This window comes from Bufo gargarizans, unplaced genomic scaffold (assembly GCF_014858855.1).
Source record: "Bufo gargarizans isolate SCDJY-AF-19 unplaced genomic scaffold, ASM1485885v1 original_scaffold_1618_pilon, whole genome shotgun sequence".
In the NCBI taxonomy this organism is placed as follows: domain Eukaryota; kingdom Metazoa; phylum Chordata; class Amphibia; order Anura; family Bufonidae; genus Bufo; species Bufo gargarizans.
In genome coordinates this window covers 4,583-32,022 of record NW_025334437.1, presented here as the reverse complement: position 1 = coordinate 32,022, position 27,440 = coordinate 4,583, and the positions used below count along the sequence as shown (strand labels likewise).

The window sequence follows — 27,440 nt, the reverse complement described above, 5'->3', positions numbered from 1 at the left end:
TATACCGCTCACCCCTGACATGACTAGGGCAAATATTACACTTATCCCAAAAGAAGGGAAGGATGGCTCCTTATGTGCCAACTATCGCCCTATATCCCTATTAAATCTGGATTTAAAAATCTTAGCCAAAATGCTAGCATCTCGTCTGTCCAACTTTCTCCCAACTCTAATCAAAGACGATCAAGTGGGTTTCGTCCGTGGTAGGGAGGGCAGAGACAACGCGGCTAAAGTTCTGAATGCAATATATTATGCTAAGAGGCTACGCCGTCCTCTGGTCCTCCTTAGCACGGACGCGGAAAAGGCATTTGATAGGGTCAGCTGCTGGGATTACATGATGGAAGAAGTTCTTCAAGCCTTTACATTTCCAGACCCATATATTAAAGCTATCCTCTCATTATACACCCATCCATCAGCCTCCATTGTTATTAATGATACTCTGTCCCAGCCCTGCAATATCCGTAACGGCACCAGACAGGGATGCCCCCTCTCACCACTAATTTTTGTCTTAGTCATGGAAACATTATTACAGTCAATTAGGAGAGAGAGAGGGATTGAGGGTGTTAGAATCGGCCAACGGGAAGATAAGGCAGCTGCATTCGCAGACGATCTCGTGATAATAAACCCTAACCCGACTATAGCCTTGCCTCTGCTATATAAAACTCTGGAACTATTTATTCTCTATTCTAATTTTAAGATTAATATGAGCGAGTCCCATATATTAAGTATAGACCTCCCCTCCCCAACTAAAAATATATTGAAAAATAATTCTCCCTTTAACTGGGATACCCCTTTTATTACGTACCTTGGAGTTAAGATTGGCCCAAACCCCACTTCATTATTTCATATGAATTACTCCCCTCTATTAAAATCAATTGCAGACCAGCTGTTACTACTAAGGAACCCCACACTCTCATGGTTCGGCAGAAAACATATCGTCGCTTCCCTAGTCCTACCCAGACCGACCTACTTACAACAGGTCCTGCCTGTCCCAGTCCCTAAGACTTACTAAACGTAAACGTGAAATCAGCTCATTTGTCTGGGAGGGGAGGAGGGCTCGACTCGCTCGCTCTGTTCTCTGCAGACCTAAGGCTAGAGGAGGAATAGGTTCACCGGACCCTGAGATATATGGGAAAGCTGTATTATTGTCAAGGGTAGTGGACTGGTTGAGGAGCCCTGCGAACAAGCCGTGGGTCTGCATGGAACAGAATGACATGGGCTCGTGCATCTCAGGGCTTTTAGTGGGACAAGTCAAATTTCCTGTCCTGAATAGACCCCTCAATCCTATAGTAAAGACGACATTGTCGGCATGGAACTGGCTCCAATCCTCGCAGTACGCGATCCCACTTCCATCACCTCTGCTCCAGATAAAAGATATAATGGCACATTCTTCTCCTACTCTACGAGATTGTCTACCTCCCTCAGTTAAGACCTCAACAACCCGAATCCTCTCCTTATACGGAGATGAGGGCACATTATTAAGCAACGAGGAGATTCTCTCTGTTCTCCCAGATTGTAGACCTTTTCCACACCTACTTACCTTTCTTCGCTCCTTTATCATTATCATTGCTATGGAAGCTCTACTGCGCCCACTAACGTGGTTTGAAAGCCTATTGGTGGACCATTCTAGACACGCCAAACTCATCTCTAGGTTATACAAAAAACTGATTGCGCCGTTGAATATGGTTAAACCCGCCTTTATAGGCCATTGGGAGAGTCATTTTCTCAAGATGAGATCTCGCGACTACTATTAATACCACACAGATCTTCCAGGTGTGTCCGGACCCAAGAGAACGGCTACAAAGTCTTGACTCGCTGGTATAGGACTCCAGACATCACTTGCCTATATAGCCTGAATGGGTCAGACAAATGCTGGAGGTGCGGGGATCAGAGAGGTTCATTTTACCATATCTGGTGGTCATGCTCGGTGATACAGAAATGGTGGAATGAAATCTTTGATATAGCTAATAAAATTTGTAAAACAAAGATTTCAGTGTCACCCCAACTAGCGCTGTTGGGTTCTTATCCTTCCCGCCCTGGAGGGGCCCCTCCTCGCCTTTTTCACTGTATGCTTAGCGCAGCCCGCCTCCTTATTCCAAAACTGTGGCTATCACCAGATGTTCCATCCATATCTCAATGGACGGAGAAGTTAGATCAAATATACCGGTTTGAGGAGATCTCAGCTTGGGAGAATCGGAGGTTTAGCTCCTTTAGGTCTATTTGGAAAGCATGGTCCAATTTTAGGAATTTTACCTAATACCTTGATGTCCCTATATCAATAAATTTACCATATGTACTCAAAATGGGGTGCCGACCTCCTCCGCACTGGATTGTGGTTTCATGGGGTCTGTAAGCCCTAATATGAAGCTTACTAGAACTTTATATCCAAGAAATATAAAGCTTTTCTCTGTATACCTCCTGTCATCCAATCTGTATCTCTTACAAGATGTGTTGTTTTTATAACATGTACTTTATCTGTATGTTAAAGAATTTTCAAATAAAAAAAAAAAAAAAAAAAGAATTAGACTTGGAAATGCACAGAAGCGGGTGTGTGAAGTTATTCTGAATGACCCAATGTGCACCTTGAATATTATATACCCTTTTAGGGATAGATTTCAAATAGCTCTGATATAGCAGAAACCACTAAATTAGGAAATTGCTAAATTGGGAATTGTACTTCAACCCAGAACAAAAACTGTGCTTTGACGGACACTAAATAACTTGCCCAGCCACAACAGTACAGCAGTAACGACAGATTTAGCGGGATATGAATTTGAGGCCTAGTATTTAGGCGCTGGGTGACCGGTATGGATTTACTGACAGAATTAGACTGGGATATGGCCAAAAAATAGCCGCACTACTGAGGGTTAAATGCACTTGGTGTGACAGCTTGACCAACCACACTACTGAGGGTTAAATGCACTTGGTGACGGGCGCAGCTTGCCCCTGATGTAGTATATGGCCAAAAAATAAACAGACTATTGCTGGTTAAATGCACTTGGTGTGACAGCTTCACCCTGATGTAGGCTTTAGCCAAAAAACAACCAGACTATTGAGGGTTAAATGCACTTGGTCGCAGCTTGTGCTGGCGCACCACAAGACACAAAATGGCCGCCGATCACCCCAGAAAAAAGTGACTGACAAACGCTCTGGGCAGCCTAAAAACAGTGAGCAGTTGAATAGCAGCAGTTCAATCATCCACAGCTGCAGATCGATCACTGGATGGAGTCTTTTGGAGGAGTTAATCAGCCTAATCTCGCCCTACTGTCGCATCCGCAACCTCTCCCTACACTGATCAGAGCAGAGCGACGGGCGGCGCTATGTGACTCCAGCTTAAATAGAGGCGGGGTCACATGGTGCTCTGGCCAATCACAGCCATGCCAATAGTAGGCATGGCTGTGACCGCCTCTTGGGGCAAGTAGTATGACGCTTGTTGATTGGCTGCTTTGCAGCGACGAACACCGAACCCGAACCCGGACTTTTACGAAAATGTCCGGGTTCGGGTCCGTGTCACGGACACCCCAAAATTCGGTACGAACCCGAACTATACAGTTCGAGTTCGCTCATCCCTATTCAGGACCAAGTCTGTCACCGCCTGCTGGGTCAGGTTCTGCTGGAGGTCCTGCTGCTGGAGCCGGGTGGTGTCTTCAGAGGGAGGCTGAAGAAAGCTGCTCATTATAGACGGAAGTTGTTGCATATGGAGCTGGTGATGCTTCTACCCCCCCCCCCCAGTAAGACCTTAATGAGGACCGGCTGGTAATATGGAGGCCTTACTATAGTGTGAAGGCTGAAATCTGTAGGCTGCAATATAATGTGGAGGCTGTAATGTAATGTGGAGGCTGTAATATCATGTGGAGGCTGTAATATCATGTGGAGACTGGTAATATGGAGGCTGTAATGTAATGTGGAGGCTGTAATATCATGTGGAGACTGGTAATATGGAGGCTGTAATATAATGTGGAGGCTGTAATATAATATGGAGGCTGTGATGTAATGTGGAGACTGTAATATGGAGGCTGTAATATAATATGGAGGCTGTAATGTAATGTGGAGGCTGTAATATCATGTGGAGACTGGTAATATGGAGGCTGTAATGTAATATGGAGGCTGTGATGTAATGTGGAGACTGTAATATCATGTGGAGACTGGTAATATGGAGGCTGTAATATAATATGGAGGCTGTAATGTAATGTGGAGGCTGTAATATCATGTGGAGCCTGGTAATATGGAGGCTGTAATATATTATGGAGGCTGTAATATAATGTGGAGTCTGTAATGTAATGTGGAGGCTATAATGTAATGTAGAGGCTGTAATATCATGTGGAGACTGGTAATTTGGAGGCTGTAATATAATATGGAGGCTGTAATGTAATGTGGAGGCTGTAATATAATGTGGAGCCTGGTAATATGGAGGCTGTAATATAATGTGGAGCCTGGTAATATGGAGGCTGTGATATAATATGGAGGCTGTAATATAATGTGTAGTCTGTTATGTAATGTGGAGGCTATAATGTAATGTGGAGGCTTTAATATAATTTGGAGGCTGTACTATCATGTGGGGGCTTTAATATAATGTAAAGGCTGCAATATAATGTGGAGGCTGTAATATAATATGGAGGCTGTATTGTAATATGGACGCTTGTAATGTAATATGGAGGCTGTAATGTAATGTGGACGCCGGTAATATGGAGGCTGTTATATAATGTGGATTTTGTAATATGAAAGCTGTAATATCATGTAGAGGCTGTAATATGGAGACGATAATATAATGTGGAGGCTGGTAATATGGAGGCTGTGATATGTTGCGGCTGATAAAATGGAAGATGTAATAAAATGGGGAGGCTAATAATGTTATATGGAAGCTGTAATGCAATGTGTAGGATGTAATGTAATATGGAGGCTATAATAAATTGTGGCGGCCGTTAATTGGAGGCTCTAATATAATATGGAGGCGGTTAATATGGAGCCTGTAATATAATGTGGAGGCTGTTATATAATGTGGATGCTAGTAATGTAATATGGAGGCTGTAATATAATGTGTATGCTTTAATGTAGAGGCCCATATTATGGAGACTGTCATATAATGTGAAGGCCGGTAATTTAATATGGCGGCTGTAATGTAGAGGCCGGTAATATTGAGGCTGGTAATATCATACGGAGGCTGTAATGTAATGTGGAGGCTGGTAATATAGAGGCTGTAATATAATGTGGAGGCTATAATGTAATGTAGAGGCTGGTAATATGGAGGCTGTCATATAATGTGGAGGCTGAAAATATGGAGGCTGTAACATAATGTTTAGGCTGTGATGTAATGTAGAGGACGATAATATGGAGTCTGTTATATAATGTGGAGGCCGGTAATATGGAGGCTGTTATATGATGTGGATTCTGGTAATGTAATATGAAGGCTGTAATAGAAACATAGATGTAAGGTGGAGGCTATAATGTAATGCAGAGGCTGGAAGTATGGAGGCTGTAATAGAATGTGGAGGCTATAATGTAATGTGCAGGCTGCAATATAATGTTGAGGTTGATAATATAATATAGAGGCTTTAATATAATGCGGAGGATATAATGTAATTTACATGCTGGTAATATGGAGGCTGTATTATAATATGAAGGCTGTAATATAATGTGGAGGCTGTAATGTAATGTAGAGGCTAGTAATATAATGTGGAGGCTGTAATGTAATGTAGAGGCTAGTAATATAATGTGGAGGCTGTAATGTAATGTAGAGGCTAGTAATATAATGTGGAGGCTGTGATGTAATGTGGAGGTTGATAATATAGACGCTTTAATATAATGTAATTTATAGGCTAGAAAATGAAAGCCACCAGCACTTCTGAGTTCAGCCAATCAGAGCTGGAGGGCGGGGCCTGGTGTTCAGGAACAGCCCCGCCCCCAGCCTCTCCGTGCAGTTCTCCTCCAGGTCCGCCCATGCTCCATATAAAGGAGGGCTCTGGGCTGAGCAGTCACTGCTTTCTGCTCACACCTAGAAGATGTCTGGTCGCGGTAAAGGAGGGAAAGGGCTCGGGAAAGGCGGCGCCAAGCGGCACAGGAAGGTGCTCCGCGATAACATCCAGGGCATCACCAAGCCTGCCATCCGCCGTCTAGCTCGCAGGGGAGGCGTCAAGCGCATCTCCGGCCTCATCTATGAGGAGACCCGCGGGGTGCTGAAAGTCTTCCTGGAGAACGTCATCCGGGACGCCGTCACCTACACCGAGCACGCCAAGAGGAAGACCGTCACCGCCATGGACGTGGTCTACGCGCTCAAGCGCCAGGGCCGCACTCTCTACGGCTTCGGGGGTTAATGCTGCCTCGTCCTCACAGCACAAAGGCTCTTCTCAGAGCCGCCCACATCTTCCCGGGGAGAAGCTACAATTCCTTCTGCGCTCAGCCACTGAGGGGTTAACACCGCCCGCACATCAGGGGGCGGAGAGCCGGACAATTGTCCGAGATCAGCGGCGCCCTGTGCTCAGTACAGCCGGAGCTCTACAATACAGAAAGCCCCAGTAATCTAAATCCCGAGCCCCGGGTGTTCTCCACCGCTCCTGCCCCCGCAGCCACAAGACCAGCTGTGCTCGGAGACTGAGGGGTTAATCCGTCCCGGAGCTGCAGAGACAAAGACGCCAATGAGCGGCGCTGGTACGGGTCACATGACCGGCTCCTCCTGTAGATCAGCAGCTCAACTATAGGCGGGAAATTCAAATGAGCGACGAGATCCTGAGCTCTCCCAGCCAATAGGAGCAGAGCTCTGGACCCCTCAGCCGTTATGTGCCCGTAGGAGCGGAGCCTCGTCCTCCACTGAGCGGCCGCACAGCCTGTCCCCCGGGAGCGCCACACTGAGAAGGATGAGAGTAGTGAATGGGCATGGAGGAGGATGATGGGTGTAGTGAATGGGCATGGAGCAGGATAATGGGAGTAGTGAATGGGCATGGAGGAGGATGATCGGAGTAGTGAATGGGCATGGAGGAGGAGGATGGGAGTAGTGAATGGGCATGGAGGAGGATAATGGGAGTAGTGAATGGGCATGGAGGAGGATGATCGGAGTAGTGAATGGGCATGGAGGAGGATGGGAGTAGTGAATGGGCATGGAACAGGATGATGGGAGCAGTGAATGGGCACGGAGCAGGATAGCTTGTAGTGTAACTTCCACTAGCGGTACCGCATCTCATCTAGCTGACAGTGAGGAAACCGCAGCCGCTGTGAGAACGGGGAGACGCGGGAGCAGCTCCGCTGGAGACAGGGTGGGGGCTCTGAGAAGAGCCTTTGGGTCCGGAGAGCGGGGGGCGCTCACTTGGCGCTGGTGTACTTGGTGACGGCCTTGGTGCCCTCGGAGACGGCGTGCTTGGCCAGCTCTCCGGGCAGCAGCAGGCGCACGGCGGTCTGGATCTCCCGGGAGGTGATGGTGGAGCGCTTGTTGTAGTGAGCCAGGCGGGAGGCTTCCCCTGCGATGCGCTCGAAGATGTCGTTGACGAAGGAGTTCATGATGCCCATGGCCTTGGAGGAGATGCCGGTGTCGGGGTGCACCTGCTTCAGCACCTTGTAGACGTAGATGGCATAGCTCTCCTTCCTGCTCTTCCTCCGCTTCTTGCCGTCCTTCTTCTGCACCTTGGTGACGGCTTTCTTGGAGCCCTTCTTGGGCGCTGGGGCGGACTTGGCGGGCTCGGGCATTCTGACTGAAGACACAATCTCGTCTGTTCGCCTCCTCCCACCGCAGCGGTATTTATACACGGGCCATGCAAATGAGCTGCTGCGGACTGCGCGCCGATCTACTGGACGAGAGGGTCACGTGGGGTCTCCACTTCTCCCAATTGGCAGCCTCACATCCATCCAGCTGAGCCGGGGGCGGAGCAAACAGGGGGGCGGGGCAGCAGAGGAACGGGAGAGGTGTGGTTCACATTATTCAGCAGAGACGGGGAGGGGGGGGCGGTCGGAGCAACATGAAAGGAGGGGCTAACATCCATTCATTCACCTGAGCCGGAGCAAACAGGGGGGCGGGACTCGGCTCACATCTCTCCTCAGTCTATCAGGGCCTCTCTGCTCGGCTGATACCCGCCCCGCCCCTCACTGCGCCCCGCCCTCTGCTGGTGGTGGTGCCGCCGCTGAGTGTACTGTGCGTGCAGGGGGTCGTGCGCTCTATCCCTGGACACCAGCGCAGCGATGGAGCCGCTCTTCTCCGCGCAGTGAATACGGGACTGTTCTCTGGTGGGGAGCGGGAGAAGGCGGCCACTGACGGGTTAATACTGAGCAGGCTATGGGGGCGGGGCTATAGAACTAGTACCATGGCTTTTTGAAATTCCCGCTCAATTACCGTCCGGTAAGAATTCAGCGGGCGTGGAGAAGCTCCGCCCCCAGCTCATCTGAATGGATGGATATGAGCCCCGCCCCTCCTGCTGCTCCGCCCTCCGGCTCAACTGAATGGTTATATGTGAGCCCCTTCCCTCTTTCTGCTCCGCCCCCCGGCTCAGTAAATTGATAGATGCGAGCACCGCCCCTTCTGCTGCTCCGCCCCCCGGCTCAGCTGAATGGATGATGTGAGCCCCTCCCCTCCCGCTGCTCCGCCCCCCGCTCCTGCTCCACTCAGAGCCCCCACCTTCTCTAGGACGGAACTGCCGCATTGTGTGAATACATGGAAGCCTCATGTCCGAGGCGGATTATTCCCTCATTATAGACCACTGATCGGGAGGATGAGGGGAGTAGTGATCGTATACTCAGGAGGATGAGGGGAGTAGTGATCGGCCAAAGAGAAGGATGGGGGGAGTAGTGATTGGACACTGAGGATGGGGGGAGTAATGATCGGCCAGAGATCAGTTGGTCAATGAGGAGAATGAGTGAAGTAGTTATATGATATTGAGGATGATTAGGGGAGTAGTGGTCTGCCAATGAGGATAGTAGTGATCTGCTAATGGATGGATGGGAGCCCCGCCGTGCGCTCTATGCGCTCTATCCCTGGACACCAGCGCAGAGACTGGAGAAGGGGGCGGAGCTATAGAACAAGTGCTTTACAGTGATTGGCTGATCTCCGGCTTTTGAAATTCCCGCTCAATTACAGTGCGGTTAGAATTCAGCGGCCGTGGAGGAGCAGTCCATTACACACAGGGGGACGAACCCTCTACAGAAGCAATGTACTCGCCGCATGTCAGGAGCGGTAAGTGCCCCTGTGTGACGCCTCCACAGCGGAGATCAGCGGCATCGCCAGCTCAGTCGTTACCGTACAGACTGTGAACGATGATTGGTAACGGAGGTTTTGGCGGGCACATCACTGTACGAATAAACCAATAGGGATGTAGGGGTGTGGTTTACATGAGCCAATGAGGACGAGGCCGGGAGTATAAATGATCTGCACGGTCCGCTCCTCGCCTCATTCTCTTGCTGTGTACAGATCTCTGCAGAGCCATGGCCAGAACCAAGCAGACAGCGCGTAAGTCTACCGGCGGGAAAGCTCCCCGCAAGCAGCTGGCCACTAAGGCCGCCAGGAAGAGCGCCCCCGCCACTGGCGGAGTCAAGAAGCCTCACCGCTACCGCCCCGGGACCGTCGCTCTCCGGGAGATCCGGCGCTACCAGAAGTCCACCGAGCTGCTCATCAGGAAGCTGCCCTTCCAGCGCCTGGTCAGAGAGATCGCCCAGGACTTCAAGACCGACCTTCGCTTCCAGAGCTCGGCCGTCATGGCCCTGCAGGAGGCCAGCGAGGCTTACCTGGTCGGGCTCTTCGAGGACACCAACCTCTGCGCCATCCACGCCAAGCGGGTCACCATCATGCCCAAGGATATCCAGCTGGCCCGCAGGATCCGTGGGGAGAGGGCTTAGATCTGCGCCCCGCACCCAACAAAGGCTCTTCTCAGAGCCACCACCTCCTCCTCAGACGAGCTCCACTCCGCCCCTCACCTCTGCTCACAGGAGGCGGGTTAACCCTTTCAGCACTGTGATTAGTAAGAGCAGTTCCTTTATCCAGAAGGCGCTCTCTCTGCATCTCCCCCCGTCTATCATGGACTCGCTGAACGTGACCGATAACCGCCTCCGTCCTCCCTGCCCACCGCCCTCTCCACTCAGCGCTGCGGGAGAAGGGGGCGGAGCTATAGAACAAGTGCTTTACAGTGATTGGCTGATCTCTGGCTTTTGAAATTCCCGCTCAATTACAGTCCGGTTAGAGATCAACGGCCAAACCCTCTCCAGCAGCAATGTCTGCCCGCACTATGTCCGGAGTAGCGCTGTCCGATCCATGTCAGAGCAGCAGGGGGGAGCGGAGGCGCACACAGTACAGGGGGTCGTGCGCTGAGGCCAAGAATCCCATCATCCTACTGACTTATAGACTCCTCCTATTCTCTGAGTCACTAGAGCAGCACACGGAGTCTAGGACCAGGCTGCAGCGGTATAAAGCCCTCCCAGTGCTGCCCATATAATAGGACGCCTCCAGCAGTGCCCCCCACTCAGTATAATGCCCAGACCAGTGCCCCCAGCTCCCCCTCTAGTCCTCCGTCAGGGCACCACTGGTCTAACACTTATTACCTATCCGGGTCACTGGTCAGCCCGAGTCAGCGACTGAAGCCAAAGACTCCATTCATGTAAAACATCCCATCTCTAGTCGGGAGCGGTAAGTGCCCCTGTGTGACGCCTCCACAGCGGAGATCAGCGGCATCGCCAGCTCAGTCGTACAGACCATGTGGGCGGCTCTTAGAAGAGCCTTTGGTTTGGGGCAGAGCCGGGCTCACTTGCTCTTGGCCGGCTTGCTGCTCTCGGTCTTCTTGGGCAGCAGCACGGCCTGGATGTTGGGCAGGACGCCGCCCTGGGCGATGGTGACTCCGCCCAGCAGCTTGTTGAGCTCCTCGTCGTTGCGCACGGCCAGCTGCAGGTGACGGGGGATGATGCGGGTCTTCTTGTTGTCGCGGGCGGCATTGCCGGCCAGCTCCAGGATCTCGGCGGTGAGATACTCGAGCACAGCGGCCAAGTAGACGGGAGCGCCGGCGCCCACCCTCTGGGCGTAGTTGCCCTTGCGGAGGAGCCTGTGCACACGGCCGACCGGGAACTGGAGCCCTGCCCGGGATGAGCGGGTCTTGGCTTTAGCCCGCACTTTGCCTCCCTGTTTGCCGCGTCCAGACATCGTTCTCTTCTCTGTACAGATGAGACTGACAGCCCTGCTCCGCGTCACCTCTTATACCCGGGTGGCGCAGGGAGAGCTCCTCTGTGATTGGCTGAATCCAAATCCGGTTTTCAGCGCCAAATCCTGCAGCCAATGAGGAAGCAGATGACCTGAAAAGGCTCGTGAGGACACGCCCCCCTTTCTCCACCAATTGCCGGCCGCCCCCATAGCACAGTGTCCCGGTGTATCCCCGAGTGCCCGGCTCTGTGGGTCCATCCAGCCGCTCGTCCTTCACTACCTCCTCCCCCTCAAGTGTCCAATCACTACTCCCCCCATCCTTCTCTCTGGCCGTTCACTACTCCCCCCATCCTTCTCTCTGGCCGATCACTACTCCCCCCATCCTCCCGATCAGTGGTCTATAATGAGGGAATAATCCGCCTCGGACATGAGGCTTCCATGTATTCACACAATGCGGCAGCTCCGTCCTAGAGAAGGTGGGGGCTCTGAGTGGAGCAGGAGCGGGGGGCGGAGCAGCAGGAAGGGAGGGGCTCACATCATCCATTCAGATGAGCCGGGGGCGGAGCAGCAGGAGGGGCGGGGCTCACAAATATTCATTCAAAAGAGCCGGGGGCGGAGGAACAGGAGGGGAGTGGCTCACAACATCCATTCAGCTGAGACGGGGGGCAGGGCTCACAACTATTTATTCAAAAGAGCCGGGGGGCGGAGCAGGAGGGTAGGCGGGGCTCACATCCATCCATTTAGATGAGTCGGGGGCGGAGCTTGTCCACGGCCGCTGAATTCTTACCGGACGGTAATTGAGCGGGTATTTTAAAAGCCATGGTACTAGTTCTACAGCCCCGCCCCCATAGCCTGCTCAGTATTAACCCGTCAGTGGCCGCCTTCTCCCGCTCCCCACCGGAGAACAGTCCCGTAGTCTCTGTGCGGAGAAGAGCGGCTCCATCGCTGCGCTGGTGTCCAGGGATAGAGTGCACGACCCCCCTGCACGCACAGTACACTCAGCGGCGGCATCACTACCAGCAGAGGGCGGCGCGCAGTGAGGGGCGGGCGGTTATCAGCCGAGCAGAGAGGCCCTGATAGACTGAAGAGAGCGGCGCTGACAGGGTTAACCCTATTCCTTCCCGCAGAGGAGCCGGAGCCCCCGCCCGCCGTGAGCGGAGAACGAGGGCAGAAGGGCGGAGTGGAGCTCGTCTGAGGAGGAGGTGGCGGCTCTGAGAAGAGCCTTTGGGGGAGAGGTGCGGGCGGCGCCGGTTACTTCTTGGCCGCGCTCTTCTTGGCTTTCGCCGCTTTCTTAGCCGGACTCTTGGCAGCCTTGGGTTTGGCCGCCTTCTTAGCCGGACTCTTGGCCAGCTTCTTGGGCTTGGGGGCAGCCTTCGGCTTCTTGGGGCTCTTGGCTGCTTTCTTGGCCGCGGCTGGTTTCTTGGTCTTTTTCGGGCTCTTGGCCGGAGCCTTCTTGGGCTTCTTCGGGGATTTGGCGGGTTTCTTGGCCGCAGTAGCTGCAGGTTTCTTGGCCGCCGCCGGCTTCTTCTTGGCCGCCTTGTCCTTGGTCTCCTGCTGCTTCTTGTTGAGCTTGAAGGAGCCGGAGGCGCCGCTGCCCTTCACCTGGGTGAGGGTCCCCTTGGTGACCAGAGCCCTGATGGCCACCTTGATGCGGCTATTATTCTTCTCCACATCGCATCCTCCTGCAGCCAGAGCCTTCTTCAGGGCGGCCAGAGACACCCCGCTGCGCTCCTTGGAGGCGGACACGGCTGTGACGAGGAGCTCGGACACGCTGGGCCCGGACGGCTTCTTGCTTTTCTTGGCGCCCCCTGCAGCGGCGGATTTCTTCGGCTGCCTCTTGGACTTGGCGGCCGCTTCGGCGGGAGGAGGAGGAGCGGCTGCTGCTGGCGCGGTCTCTGCCATCTTGTGTGGGACGTAAATACAAAGACTTCTCCTGGAGAAAATACTGAGGCCGGAGCCGGGGCCGCCTCTTATATGTGGAGCGCTGCGCAGTGATTGGCTGCTGAGCTCCGCCCTCCTGCGCGTCTATTGGCTGACACCGGACACAGGCCCCGCCTTCACCCGCTCAGCCGGCTGCAGCTCCGCTCTCCCCTTGTGCTTCCCTGCCCGGGAGAAGAGCCCTTTAGCGGCTAGAACCGGACAGCAGAGGCCGCCTTCTCCGCGCCTGCCTCCTCCCGGACATCCCCCCTCACCGTGTGCCGCCGTCTGTGGCGGAGGAGGCGGGAGCAGGCCCCGGGATCTCCGCCACAGTCCTCCCGCTCTGCCTGACGTTCTGCACATCCGGCTGGATCCGGCCCGATGGCTCCGCTGCGGGGGCTCGTTCCCTCTCTTCCCGGCCCTCGCCCCCATCCCAGGGCTCTTCCCCACAAGGTGGGGCCGCAGGAAGCTGCTCGGACGCTGCGGGGAGGAGCTGGAGCCGCGGAGAGCAAGGGAGGGTAACACAGGCGGCGGCCTCCGCTCCCTGCCGGCTCCCGGGCTCCAGTGCTCCGTGTCCCCGCACATTCCCCGCTGCAGTGATGCCGCCTCATGTGTGTACAGGGCTCTCAGGGAGCAGAGATGCGTCTTGTGGCCAGGGCTGCAGCAGAGGGGGTGCCGGTACAATGGGGCAGAGTATGGCCCCGCCCCCCAGAAGTATGGACCCCGCTTTACTGACCCCCGGAAATATTCTGGGGAGTAAGAAATGTGGAGAAAACTGTCCCTATAATCCCCTCATTGCACCTCCGTAATCTCAGGACAATACGGCAAATTATATTATAGTATAGTACAGTATAGTACAGTACAGCATAGTATACCATAGTACAGTATAATACAGCATAGTATAGTACAGTACAGCATAGTATACCATAGTATAGTACAGCACAGCATAGTATAGTACAATACAGCATAGTATAGTATAGTACAGCATAGTATACCATAGTATAATACAGTACAGCATAGTATACCATAGTACAGCATAGTATAGTACAGCACAGCATAGTATAGTATAGTACAGCATAGTACAGTACAGCATAGTATACCATAGTATAATACAGTACAGCATAGTATAGTACAGTACAGCATAGTATAGTGCAGCACAGTATATTAAAGTACAGTATAGTACAGTATACTATAGTACAGTATAGCATAGTACAGTATATTATAGTACAGTTTAATACAGCACAGTATATTATAGTACAGCACAGTATATTACAGTATAGTATAATAGAGTATAGTAAAGCACAGTATAGTATAGTACAGTATATTATAGTACAGTACAGCATAGTATAATACAGTATAGTACAGCACAGTATAGTATAATACAGTATAGTACAGCACAGTATAGTACAGTATAGTACAGCACAGCAAAGTATAATACAGTATAGTACAGCACAGCATAGTATAATACAGTATAGTACAGCACAGTATAGTACAGCATAGTATAATACAGTATAGTACAGCACTGTATAGTACAGCATAGTATAATACAGTATAGTACAGCACAGTATAGTATAATACAGTATAGTACAGCACAGTATAGTACAGCACAGTATATTATAGTATAGTACAGCAAAGTATAGTACAGTATATTACAGTATAGTATAGTACAGTATAGTACAGCTCAGTATAGTACAGCGCAGTATAGTACAGCGCAGTATAGTACAGCACAGTATAGTACAGCACAGTATAGTATAGTACAGCACAGTATGGTATAGGACAGTATAGTATGGAGGCTGGTAATATAATGTGGAGGCTGTCATATAATGTGGACGCTGTAATATAATGTGGATGCTTTAATGTAGAGGCCCATAATATGGAGGCTGTCATATAATATGGAGGCTGTAATGTAGAGGCGGGTAATATTGAGGCTGTCATATAATGTAGAGGCTGGTAATATAGTACAGAGGCTATAATGTAATGTTGAGGTTGGTAATACAGAGGCTGTAATATAATGTTTAGGATATAATGTAATGTAGAGGCTGGTAATGTGGAGGCTAGTTATATGGAGGCTGTCATATAATGTGGAGGCTGTAACATAATGTTTAGTCTGTGATGTAATGTAGAGAACGGCAATATGGAGTCTGTAATATAATGTGGAGGCTGGTAGTATAGAGACTGTAATGTAGAGGCTAGTAATATGGAAGCTGTAGAAGACGATAATATGAAGTCTGTAGTATAATGTGGAGGCCGGTAATGTAACATAGAGACTGTAATGTAGAGGCGGTCATACGGAGGCTGTAATATTATTTGGATTCCGGTAATGTTACATAGAGGCTGGTAATATGGAGTCTGTAATATCATTTGGAGAATGGCAGTATAGAGGCTGTAATTTAGATGATAGTAATATGGAGGCTGTAACATAATGTTTAGGCTGTGATGTAATGTAGAGGACGGTAATATGGAGTCTGCAATATAATGTGGAGGCTGGTAATGTAACATGGAGACTAATGTAGAGGCCGGTAATATGAAGGCTGGAAATGTAACATGGAGGCTGTAATATAATATGGAGGCTGTTATATAATGTGGACGTTGGTAATGTAATATGGAGGCTGTAATATAATGTGGATGCTTTAATGTAGATTCCCATAATATGGAGGTTGTCATATATTGTGCAGGCTGTAATGTAGAGGCGGGTAATATTGAGGCTGTCATATAATGTAGAGGCTGGTAATATAATACAGAGGCTGTAATGTAATGTGGAGGTTGGTAATATAGATGCTGTAATATAATGTGGAGGCTATAATGTAATGTAGAGGCTAGTTATATGGAGGCTGTCATATAATGTGGAGGCTGAAAATATAGAGGCTGTAACATAATGTTTAGGCTGTGATGTAATGTAGAGGACGGTAATATGGAGTCTGTAATATAATGTGGAGGCTGGTAATGTAACATGTAGACTGTAATGTAGAGGCCAGTAATACAGAGGCTGCAATGTAACATGGAGGCCGGTAATGTAACATAGAGACAGGTAATGTTAAGTGGAGGCTGGTAATATGGAGGCTGTAATATAATTTGGATGCTGTAATTTAATGCAGAGGCTGGTAATATGAAGGCTGTAATATATTGTGGAAGCAGTGATGCAATGTGGAGAACGGTAATATGGAGGCTGGTAATGTAACATGTATACTGTAATGTAGAGGCCAGTAATACAGAGGCTGTAATATAACACGGAGGCTGGCAATTTAAAATGTAAGCTGGTAATATGGAGGCTGTAATATAATGTGGAGGCTGTGATGTAATGTGGAGGCTGGTAGTATAGAGACTGTAATGTAGAGGCTAGCAATATGGAGGCTGAAAATATGGAGTCTGTAACATAATCTTTAGGCTGTGATGTAATGTATAGGCTGATAATGTGAAGGCCGGTAATGTAGAGGCCGGTAATACGAAGGCTGGAAATGTAACATGGTGGCTGTAATCTAATGTGGAGGCTGGTAATATAGAGGCTGTAATATGATGTGGAGGCTATAATGTAACGTAGAGGCTGAAAATATGAAGGCTGCAATAAAATGCTGAGGTTGATAATATAAAATGGAGGCTGAAATGTAATATAGAAGCTGCAATGTAATGTGGAGGCTGGTAGTATGGAGGCTGGTAGCATGAAGGCTGAAATGTAATGTAGAGGCTTATAATATGGAGGCTGTAAATATGGACATTGGTAATGTAATATAGAGACTGTAATGTAGAGGCCGGTAATAGGGAGCAGTAATATAATGTGGAGGCGGGTAATGTAATATTGAGGCTGTAATGTAATGCAGAGGCCGGTAATATGAAGGATGTAATATAATGTGGAGGCTGTAATGTAATGTAGAGACTTAAAATATGAAGGCTGCAATATAATGCTGAGGTTGATAATATAAAATGGAGGCTGAAATGTAATATAGAAGCTGCAATGTAATGTGGAGGCTGGTAGGATGAAGGCTGTAATATAATGTGGAGGCTGTAATGTACTGTGGAGGCTGGTAGCATAAAGGCTGAAATGTAATGTAGAGGCTTATAATATGGAGGCTGTGATGAAATGTGGAGGCTGAAAATATGGAGGCTGGTAATGTAATATGGAGACTGTAATGTAGAGGCTGGTAAAAGGGAGCAGTAATATAATGTGGAGGTGGGTAATGTAATATTGAGGCTGTAATGTAATGCAGAGGCCGGTAATATGAAGGATGTAATATAATGTGGAGGCTGTAATATAATATGGAGGCTGTTATGTAATGTGGAGGCCAGTAATATGGAGGCTGTTATATAATGTGAATACTGGTAATGTAATAATGAAGGCTGTAATGTAGAGGCCGGTAATGTTATGACTGTTAATATAATATGGAGGCTGTAATATAATATAGATACTTTAATATAATGCAGAGGATATAATGTGCAGGCCAGTAATGTTATATGGAGGCTGTAATATAATTTGGAGTCTGTAATGTAATGTGGAGGCTGGTAGTATGGAGGCTGTAATATAATTTGGAGTCTGTAATGTAATGTGGATGCTGGTAGTATGGAGGCTGTAATGTAATGTAATGTAGAGGCTAGTAATATAATGTGCAGGCCGGTAATGTAATATGGAGGCTGTAATATAATTTGGAGTCTGTAATGTAATGCAGAGGCTGGTACTATGAAGGCTGTAATATAATGTGGAGGCTGGTATGTAATGTAGAGGCTAGTAATATAATGTGGAGGCTGTGATGTAATGTGGAGGCTGAAAATATGGAGGCTGTAACATAATGTTTATGCTGTGATGTAATGTAGATGACGGTAATATAACATGGAGGCCGGAAATATTAAGTGGAGGCTGGTAATATAATTTGGAGCTTGTAATGTAATGCAGTGGCTGGTAATATGAAATCTGTAATATAATGTGGAGGCTGGCAGTATAGAGGCTGTAATGTAGAGGATAGTAATGTGGAGGCTGAAAATATGGAGGCTGTGATGTAATGTAGAGGACGGTAATATGGAGTCTGTAATATAATGTGGAGGCCGGTGATGTAACATGGAGGCTGTAATATAATGTGGAGGCTGGGAATATAGAGGCTCTAATATGATGTGGAGGCTATAATGTAATGTAGAGGCTGGAAATATTAAGGCTGCAATATAATGCTGAGGTTGATAATATAAAATAGAGGATGCGATGTAATGTTGAGGCTGGTAGTATGGAGGATGATAATATGTGAAGGCTGTAATGTAATGTAGAGCATTGCAATATGGAAACTGTAATGTAGAGGCCGGTAAAAGGGAGGCAGTAATATAATGTGGAGGCGGGAAATGTAATATGGAGGCTGTAATTTAATGCAGAGGCCGGTAATATGAAGGATGTAATATAATGTGGAGGCTATAATGTAATGTAGAGGTCGGTAATATGGAGCCTGTTATATAATGTGGATGCCGGTAATATAATATGGAGGCTGTAATGTGGAGGCTATAATGTAATGCAGAGACCGGTAGTATGGAGGCTGTAATATAATGTTGAGGTTGATAATATATTATGGTAAAGCCTCTATATTATATTTTACAGGCTGGTAATACTGAGGCTGGAAAATGAGAACCACCAGCACTTCTGAGCTCAGCCAATCAGAGCGGGAGGGCGGGACCTGGAGTTCAGGAACAGCCCCGCCCCCAGAAATGCGACCTCCGCGTGCAGTTCTCCTCCAGGTCCGCCCATGCTCCATATAAAGGAGGGCTCTGGGCTGAGCAGTCACTGCTTTCTGCTCACACCTAGAAGATGTCTGGTCGCGGTAAAGGAGGGAAAGGGCTCGGGAAAGGCGGCGCCAAGCGGCACAGGAAGGTGCTCCGCGATAACATCCAGGGCATCACCAAGCCTGCCATCCGCCGTCTAGCTCGCAGGGGAGGCGTCAAGCGCATCTCCGGCCTCATCTATGAGGAGACCCGCGGGGTGCTGAAAGTCTTCCTGGAGAACGTCATCCGGGACGCCGTCACCTACACCGAGCACGCCAAGAGGAAGACCGTCACCGCCATGGACGTGGTCTACGCGCTCAAGCGCCAGGGCCGCACTCTCTACGGCTTCGGGGGTTAATGCTGCCTCCGTCCTCACAGCACAAAGGCTCTTCTCAGAGCCGCCCACATCTTCCCGGGGAGAAGCTACAATTCCTTCTGCGCTCAGCCACTGAGGGGTTAACACCGCCCGCACATCAGGGGGCGGGGAGCCGGACAATTGGCCGAGATCAGCGGCGCCCTGTGCTCAGTACAGCCGGAGGTCTAAAATACAGAAAGCCCCAGTAATGTAAATCCCGAGCCCCGGGTGTTCTCCACCGCTCCTGTCCCCGCAGCCACAAGACGAGCGGCGCTCGGAGACTGAGGGGTTAATCCGAGCTGCAGAGACAAAGACGCCTATGAGCGGCGCTGGTACGGGTCACATGACCGGCTCCTCCTGTAGATCAGCAGCTCAACTATAGGCGGGAAATTCAAATGAGCGACGAGATCCTGAGCTCTCCCAGCCAATAGGAGCAGAGCTCTGGACCCCTCAGCCGTTATGTGCCCGTAGGAGCGGAGCCTCGTCCTCCACTGAGCGGCCGCACAGCCTGTCCCCCGGGAGCGCCACACTGAGAAGGAGGATGGGAGTAGTGAATGGGCATGGAGGAGGATGATGGGTGTAGTGAATGGGCATGGAGGAGGATGATGGGAGCAGTGAATGGGCATGGAGGAGGAGGATGGGAGCAGTGAATGGGCATGGAGCAGGATAGCTTGTAGTGTAACTTCCACTAGCGGTACCGCATCTCATCTAGCTGACAGTGAGGAAACCGCAGCCACTGTGAGAACGGGGAGACGCGGGAGCAGCTCCGCTGGAGACAGGGTGGGGGCTCTGAGAAGAGCCTTTGGGTCCGGAGAGCGGGGGGCGCTCACTTGGCGCTGGTGTACTTAGTGACGGCCTTGGTGCCCTCGGAGACGGCGTGCTTGGCCAGCTCTCCGGGCAGCAGCAGGCGCACGGCGGTCTGGATCTCCCGGGAGGTGATGGTGGAGCGCTTGTTGTAGTGAGCCAGGCGGGAGGCTTCCCCTGCGATGCGCTCGAAGATGTCGTTGACGAAGGAGTTCATGATGCCCATGGCCTTGGAGGAGATGCCGGTGTCGGGGTGCACCTGCTTCAGCACCTTGTAGACGTAGATGGCATAGCTCTCCTTCCTGCTCTTCCTCCGCTTCTTGCCGTCCTTCTTCTGGACCTTGGTGACGGCTTTCTTGGAGCCCTTCTTGGGCGCTGGGGCGGACTTGGCGGGCTCGGGCATTCTGACTGAAGACACAATCTCGTCTGTTCTCCTCCTCCCTCCGCAGCGGTATTTATACACGGGCCATGCAAATGAGCTGCTGCTGACTGCGCGCCGATCTACTGGAGGAGAGGGTCACGTGGGGTCTCCACTTCTCCCAATTGGCAGACTCACATCCATCCAGCTGAGCCGGGGGCGGAGCAGCGGGAGGGACGGGAGAGGTGTGGTTCACATTATTCAGCAGAGACGGGGAGGGGGGGGGCTGACGGAGCAGCAAGAAAGGAGGGGCTAACATCCATTCATTCACCTGAGTCGGAGGGCGGAGCAGCAGGAGGGGTGGGGCTCATAGCCATCCATTCAGCTGAGCCGGGGGGCGGGGCTAACATCTCTCCTCAGTCTATCAGGGCCTCTGCTCGGCTGATACCCGCCCCGCCCCTCACTGCGCCCCGCCCTCTGCTGGTAGTGATGCCGCCGCTGAGTGTACTGTGCGTGCAGGGGGGTCGTGCGCTCTATCCCTGGACACCAGCGCAGCGATGGAGCCGCTCTTCTCCGCACAGAGAATACGGGACTGTTCTCCACTTCTCCGGTGGGGAGCGGGAGAAGGCGGCCACTGACGGGTTAGGGTTAATACTGAGTAGGCTATGGGGGCGGGGCTATAGAACTAGTACCATGACTTTTGAAATTCCCACTCAAAGAGCTGGCGCCGCTGATCTCCGCTGTGGAGGCGTCCTGTACTCGTTGAGTGCTCTGATGGTCCGGGCGTCACACAGGGGCACTTACCGCTCCTGACATGCGGCGAGTACATTGCTGCTGCAGAGGGTTCGCCCCCTGTGTGTAATGGACTGCTCCTCCACGGCCGCTGAACGGTAATTGAGCGGGAATTTCAAAAGCCAGAGATCAGCCAATCACTGTAACGTAGTTGTTCTGTAGCTCCGCCCTCTTCTCCCGCTCCCCACGACCTTCACACCGGAGAAGGGGAGAACAGGCCCGTATTCACTGTTCGGAGAAGAGCGGCTCCATCGCTGCGCTGGTGTCCAGGGATAGAGCGCACGATCCCCCTGCACGCACAGGACACTCAGCGGCGGCATCACTACCAGCAGAGGGCGGGGCGCAGTGAGGGGCGGGGCGGTTATAAGCCGAGCAGCGAGGCCCTGATAGACTGAAGAGAGCGGCGCTGACAGGGTTAACCCTATTCCTTCCCGCAGAGGAGCCGGAGCCCCCGCCCGCCGTGAGCGGAGATCGAGGGCAGAAGGGCGGAGTGGAGCTCGTCTGAGGAGGCCCGCCCGCTTCATGTAGGAAGGGCTTATTACCTGAAGACACGCCCATCACCTGGGACTGACGGATAGGATGAGGTTGGGCTCCGCCTCTTGTGAACGATGATTGGTAACGGGGGTTTTGGCGGGCACATCATTGTACGAATAAACCAATAGGGATGTAGGGGTGTGGTTTACATGAGCCAATGAGGACGAGGCCGGGAGTATAAATGATCTGCACGGTCCGCTCCTCGCCTCATTCTCTTGCTGTGTACAGATCTCTGCAGCGCCATGGCCAGAACCAAGCAGACAGCGCGTAAGTCCACCGGCGGGAAAGCTCCCCGCAAGCAGCTGGCCACTAAGGCCGCCAGGAAGAGCGCCCCCGCCACTGGCGGAGTCAAGAAGCCTCACCGCTACCGCCCCGGGACCGTCGCTCTCCGGGAGATCCGGCGCTACCAGAAGTCCACCGAGCTGCTCATCAGGAAGCTGCCCTTCCAGCGCCTGGTGAGGGAGATCGCCCAGGACTTCAAGACCGACCTTCGCTTCCAGAGCTCGGCCGTCATGGCCCTGCAGGAGGCCAGCGAGGCTTACCTGGTCGGGCTCTTCGAGGACACCAACCTCTGCGCCATCCACGCCAAGCGGGTCACCATCATGCCCAAGGATATCCAGCTGGCCCGCAGGATCCGTGGGGAGAGGGCTTAGATCTGCGCCCCGCACCCAACAAAGGCTCTTCTCAGAGCCGCCACCTCCTCCTCAGACGAGCTCCACTCCGCCCTTCACCTCTGCTCACAGGAGGCGGGTTAACCCTTTCAGCCCTGTGATTAGTAAGAGCAGTTCCTTTATCCAGAAGGCGCTCTCTCTGCATCTCCCCCCGTCTATAAGGGACTCGCTGACCGTGACCGATAACCGCCTCCATCCTCCCTGCCCACCGCCCTCTCCACTCAGCGCTGCGGGAGAAGGGGGCGGAGCTATAGAACAAGTGCTTTACAGTGATTGGCTGATCTCTGGCTTTTGAAATTCCCGCTCAATTACCGTTCAGCGGCCGTGGAGGAGCAGTCCATTACACACAGGGGGCGAACCCTCTGCAGCAGCAATGTACTCGCCGCATGTCAGGAGCGGTAAGTGCCCCTGTGTGACGCCCGGACCATCAGAGCACTCAACGAGTACAGGACGCCTCCACAGCGGAGATCAGCGGCGCCAGCTCTTTGAGTGGGAATTTCAAAAGTCATGGTACTAGTTCTATAGCCCCGCCCCCATAGCCTACTCAGTATTAACCCTAACCCGTCAGTGGCCGCCTTCTCCCGCTCCCCACCGGAGAAGTGGAGAACAGTCCCGTATTCTCTGTGCGGAGAAGAGCGGCTCCATCGCTGCGCTGGTGTCCAGGGATAGAGCGCACGACCCCCCTGCACGCACAGTACACTCAGCGGCGGCATCACTACCAGCAGAGGGCGGGGCGCAGTGAGGGGCGGGGCGGTTATAAGCCGAGCAGCGAGGCCCTGATAGACTGAAGAGAGCGGCGCTGACAGGGTTAACCCTATTCCTTCCCGCAGAGGAGCCGGAGCCCCCGCCCGCCGTGAGCGGAGATCGAGGGCAGAAGGGCGGAGTGGAGCTCGTCTGAGGAGGCCCGCCCGCTTCATGTAGGAAGGGCTTATTACCTGAAGACACGCCCATCACCTGGGACTGACGGATAGGATGAGGTTGGGCTCCGCCTCTTGTGAACGATGATTGGTAACGGGGGTTTTGGCGGGCACATCATTGTACGAATAAACCAATAGGGATGTAGGGGTGTGGTTTACATGAGCCAATGAGGACGAGGCCGGGAGTATAAATGATCTGCACGGTCCGCTCCTCGCCTCATTCTCTTGCTGTGTACAGATCTCTGCAGCGCCATGGCCAGAACCAAGCAGACAGCGCGTAAGTCCACCGGCGGGAAAGCTCCCCGCAAGCAGCTGGCCACTAAGGCCGCCAGGAAGAGCGCCCCCGCCACTGGCGGAGTCAAGAAGCCTCACCGCTACCGCCCCGGGACCGTCGCTCTCCGGGAGATCCGGCGCTACCAGAAGTCCACCGAGCTGCTCATCAGGAAGCTGCCCTTCCAGCGCCTGGTCAGAGAGATCGCCCAGGACTTCAAGACCGACCTTCGCTTCCAGAGCTCGGCCGTCATGGCCCTGCAGGAGGCCAGCGAGGCTTACCTGGTCGGGCTCTTCGAGGACACCAACCTCTGCGCCATCCACGCCAAGCGGGTCACCATCATGCCCAAGGATATCCAGCTGGCCCGCAGGATCCGTGGGGAGAGGGCTTAGATCTGCGCCCCGCACCCAACAAAGGCTCTTCTCAGAGCCGCCACCTCCTCCTCAGACGAGCTCCACTCCGCCCTTCACCTCTGCTCACAGGAGGCGGGTTAACCCTTTCAGCCCTGTGATTAGTAAGAGCAGTTCCTTTATCCAGAAGGCGCTCTCTCTGCATCTCCCCCCGTCTATAAGGGACTCGCTGACCGTGACCGATAACCGCCTCCATCCTCCCTGCCCACCGCCCTCTCCACTCAGCGCTGCGGGAGAAGGGGGCGGAGCTATAGAACAAGTGCTTTACAGTGATTGGCTGATCTCTGGCTTTTGAAATTCCCTCTCAATTGCAGTCCGGTTAGAGATCAGCGGCCAAACCCTCTCCAGCAGCAATGTCTGCCGCACTATGTCCGGAGTAGTGCTGTCCGATCCGTGTCAGAGCAGCAGGGGGAGCGGAGGCGCACACAGGACAGGGGGTCGTGCGCTGAGGCTAAGAATCCCATCATCCTACTGACTTATAGACTCCTCCTATTCTCCGAGTCACTAGAGCAGCACACGGAGTCTAGGACCAGGCTGCAGCGGTATAAAGCCCTCCCAGTGCTGTCCATATGATAGGACGCCTCCAGCAGTGCCCCCCACTCAGTATAATGCCCAGACCAGTGCCCCCAGCTCCCCCTCTAGTCCTCCGTCAGGGCACCACTGGTCTAACACTTATTACCTATCCGGCTCCGGGTCACTTGTCAGCCCGAGTCAGCGACTGAAGCCAAAGACTCCATTCATGTAAAACATCCCATCTCTGGTCAGGAGCGGTAAGTGCCCCTGTGTGACGCCTCCACAGCGGAGATCAGCGGCATCGCCAGCTCAGTCGTACAGACCATGTGGGCGGCTCTTAGAAGAGCCTTTGGTTCGGGGCAGAGCCGGGCTCACTTGCTCTTGGCCGGCTTGCTGCTCTCGGTCTTCTTGGGCAGCAGCACGGCCTGGATGTTGGGCAGGACGCCGCCCTGGGCGATGGTGACTCCGCCCAGCAGCTTGTTGAGCTCCTCGTCGTTGCGCACGGCCAGCTGCAGGTGACGGGGGATGATGCGGGTCTTCTTGTTGTCGCGGGCGGCATTGCCGGCCAGCTCCAGGATCTCGGCGGTGAGATACTCGAGCACAGCGGCCAAGTAGACGGGAGCGCCGGCGCCCACCCTCTGGGCGTAGTTGCCCTTGCGGAGGAGCCTGTGCACACGGCCGACCGGGAACTGGAGCCCTGCCCGGGATGAGCGGGTCTTGGCCTTAGCCCGCACTTTGCCTCCTTGTTTGCCGCGTCCAGACATCGTTCTCTTCTCTGTACAGATGAGACTGACAGCCCCGCTCCGCCCGTCACCTCTTATACCGGGTGGCGCAGGGAGAGCTCCTCTGTGATTGGCTGAATCCAAATCCGGTTTTCAGCGCCAAATCCTGCAGCCAATGAGGAAGCAGATGACCTGAAAAGGCTTGTGAGGACACGCCCTCTTTTCTCCACCAATTGCCGGCCGCCCCCATAGCACAGTGTCCCGGTGTATCCCCGAGTGCCCGGCTCTGTGGGTCCATCCAGCCGCTCGTCCTTCACTACCTCCTCCTCCTCAAGTGTCCAATCACTACTCCCCCCATCCTCCTCAAATGTCCAATCACTACTCCCCCCATCCTTCACTCTGGCCGATCACTACTCCCCTCATCCTCCCGATCAGTGGTCTATAACGAGGGAATAATCCGCCTCGGACATGAGGCTTCCATGTATTCACACAATGCGGCAGCTCCGTCCTAGAGAAGGTGGGGGCTCCGAGTAGAGCTGGAGTGGGGGGCGGAGCAGCAGGTGGGGCTCTGAGAAGAGCGGGGGGCGGAGCAGCAGGAGGGGAGGGGCTCACATCCATCTAATCAGCCGAGCCTGGGGCGGAGCAGCAGGAGGGGAGTGGATCACAACATCCATTCAGGTGAGCCGGAGGGCGGAGCAGCAGGAGGGGAGTGGCTCACAACATCCATTCATGTGAGCCGGAGGGCGGAGCAGCAGGAGGGGAGTGGCTCACAACATCCAGTCGGTTGAGACGGGGGCGAAACTCGCAACAATTCATTCAAAAGAGCCGGGGGGCGGAGCAAGAGGGGAGGCGGGGCTCACAGCCATCTAATCATCTGAGCCGGGGGCGGAGCTTGTCCACGGCCGCTGAATTCTAACCGGACGGTAATTGAGCGGGATTTTCAAAAGCCATGGTACTAGTTCTATAGCCCCGCCCCATAGTCTGCTCAGTATTAACCCGTCAGTGGCCGCCTTCTCCCGCTCTCCACCGGAGAACAGTCCCGTATTCTCTGTGCGGAGAAGAGCGGCTCCATCGCTGCGCTGGTGTCCAGGGATAGAGCGCACGATCCCCCTGCACGCACAGTACACTCAGCGGCGGCATCACTACCAGCAGAGGGCGGGGCGCAGTGAGGGGCGGGGATCAGCCGAGCAGAGAGGCCCTGATAGACTGAAGAGAGCGGCGCTGACAGGGTTAACCCTATTCCTTCCCGCAGAGGAGCCGGAGCCCCCGCCCGCCGTGAGCGGAGAACGAGGGCAGAAGGGCGGAGTGGAGCTCGTCTGAGGAGGAGGTGGTGGCTCTGAGAAGAGCCTTTGGGGGAGAAGTGCGGGCGGCGCCGGTTACTTCTTGGCCGCGCTCTTCTTGGCTTTCGCCGCTTTCTTAGCCGGACTCTTGGCAGCCTTGGGTTTGGCCGCCTTCTTAGCCGGACTCTTGGCCAGCTTCTTGGGCTTGGGGGCAGCCTTCGGCTTCTTGGGGCTCTTGGCTGCTTTCTTGGCCGCGGCTGGTTTCTTGGTCTTTTTCGGGCTCTTGGCCGGAGCCTTCTTGGGCTTCTTCGGGGATTTAGCGGGTTTCTTGGCCGCAGTAGCTGCAGGTTTCTTGGCCGCCTTGTCCTTGGTCTCCTGCTGCTTCTTGTTGAGCTTGAAGGAGCCGGAGGCGCCGCTGCCCTTCACCTGGGTGAGGGTCCCCTTGGTGACCAGAGCCCTGATGGCCACCTTGATGCGGCTATTATTCTTCTCCACATCGCATCCTCCTGCAGCCAGAGCCTTCTTCAGGGCGGCCAGAGACACCCCGCTGCGCTCCTTGGAGGCGGACACGGCTGTGACGAGGAGCTCGGACACGCTGGGACCGGACGGCTTCTTGCTTTTCTTGGCGCCCCCTGCAGCGGCGGATTTCTTCGGCTGCCTCTTGGACTTGGCGGCCGCTTCGGCGGGAGGAGGAGCGGCGGCTGCTGGCGCGGTCTCTGCCATCTTGTGTGGGACGTAAATACAAAGACTTCTGTAGAAAACACTGAGGCCGGTGACGCGTTATACTACCCTACCTCGTGAGATTTCCCTACCCTCTGACTTCCTGTCGCATGAGCGATGACGTCGGGGGGCGTGTCTCACTTTTCTCCATCTGCGCATGCCCAAAAGGACACTCTAGTGAACGTCTCAAGGCTGAACTTAGCAGCACGCCGGGAACCTGCGCATGCGTCTGGGAGCCGAGGTAGGGAAAAATCACGGGTCAGTGCGCAAGCGCAGTTAACTCATTAAAATCCACCCGATATACGCGCCTGCGCAATGTGATGGTAGGGAAAAATTACGTCCCAGTGCGCAAGC

At 53.0% G+C, this 27,440-nt stretch overlaps 8 protein-coding genes across 9 annotated transcripts; 2 read left to right on the top strand and 6 right to left on the bottom strand.

Moving 5' to 3' along the window:
* The first annotated feature begins 5,893 nt into the window (after positions 1-5,893).
* Positions 5,894-19,242, top strand: LOC122923459 (histone H4). 2 transcript variants are annotated; one of them, XM_044274269.1, is made up of 4 exons: positions 5,894-6,303; positions 9,119-9,152; positions 9,393-9,738; positions 18,783-19,242. In XM_044274269.1, exons 1-4 carry the CDS (start codon positions 5,997-5,999, stop codon positions 19,095-19,097), a joined length of 1,002 nt encoding a protein of 333 aa, XP_044130204.1. In that variant the 5' UTR covers positions 5,894-5,996; the 3' UTR covers positions 19,098-19,242. The 2 variants fall into 2 exon arrangements, with proteins under 2 accessions (XP_044130204.1, XP_044130203.1); XM_044274268.1 differs by lacking the exons at positions 9,119-9,152; positions 9,393-9,738 and having other exon boundaries at positions 5,896-5,926; positions 18,716-19,242.
* LOC122923457 (histone H2B 1.1) lies at positions 7,253-7,690 on the bottom strand. The gene has a single exon (XM_044274266.1). The coding sequence runs from the start codon at positions 7,669-7,671 to the stop codon at positions 7,291-7,293; it is 381 nt and encodes a 126-aa protein (XP_044130201.1). The 5' UTR covers positions 7,672-7,690; the 3' UTR covers positions 7,253-7,290.
* Positions 10,700-11,113, bottom strand: LOC122923452 (histone H2A type 1-like). The gene has a single exon (XM_044274261.1). It carries the CDS (start codon positions 11,096-11,098, stop codon positions 10,706-10,708), a length of 393 nt encoding a protein of 130 aa, XP_044130196.1. The 5' UTR covers positions 11,099-11,113; the 3' UTR covers positions 10,700-10,705.
* Positions 11,979-13,136, bottom strand: LOC122923443 (histone H1B-like). Its single transcript, XM_044274251.1, has one exon. It carries the CDS (start codon positions 12,995-12,997, stop codon positions 12,347-12,349), a length of 651 nt encoding a protein of 216 aa, XP_044130186.1. The 5' UTR covers positions 12,998-13,136; the 3' UTR covers positions 11,979-12,346.
* A 535-nt stretch (positions 19,243-19,777) lies between the features above and the next one.
* LOC122923458 (histone H2B 1.1) lies at positions 19,778-20,390 on the bottom strand. The gene has a single exon (XM_044274267.1). The coding sequence runs from the start codon at positions 20,299-20,301 to the stop codon at positions 19,921-19,923; it is 381 nt and encodes a 126-aa protein (XP_044130202.1). The 5' UTR covers positions 20,302-20,390; the 3' UTR covers positions 19,778-19,920.
* A 1,325-nt stretch (positions 20,391-21,715) lies between these two features.
* On the top strand, positions 21,716-23,984 carry LOC122923437 (histone H3-like centromeric protein cid). Its single transcript, XM_044274247.1, has 3 exons — positions 21,716-22,229; positions 22,573-22,651; positions 23,409-23,984. Exons 1-3 carry the CDS (start codon positions 21,825-21,827, stop codon positions 23,831-23,833), a joined length of 909 nt encoding a protein of 302 aa, XP_044130182.1. The 5' UTR covers positions 21,716-21,824; the 3' UTR covers positions 23,834-23,984.
* Positions 23,985-24,729: 745 nt separating this feature from the next.
* Positions 24,730-25,363, bottom strand: LOC122923451 (histone H2A type 1-like). Its single transcript, XM_044274260.1, has one exon. The coding sequence runs from the start codon at positions 25,126-25,128 to the stop codon at positions 24,736-24,738; it is 393 nt and encodes a 130-aa protein (XP_044130195.1). The 5' UTR covers positions 25,129-25,363; the 3' UTR covers positions 24,730-24,735.
* Positions 25,364-26,461: 1,098 nt separating this feature from the next.
* On the bottom strand, positions 26,462-27,089 carry LOC122923447 (histone H1B-like). Its single transcript, XM_044274256.1, has one exon. The coding sequence runs from the start codon at positions 27,087-27,089 to the stop codon at positions 26,463-26,465; it is 627 nt and encodes a 208-aa protein (XP_044130191.1). The 3' UTR covers position 26,462.
* Between the last annotated feature and the right edge of the window lie 351 nt (positions 27,090-27,440).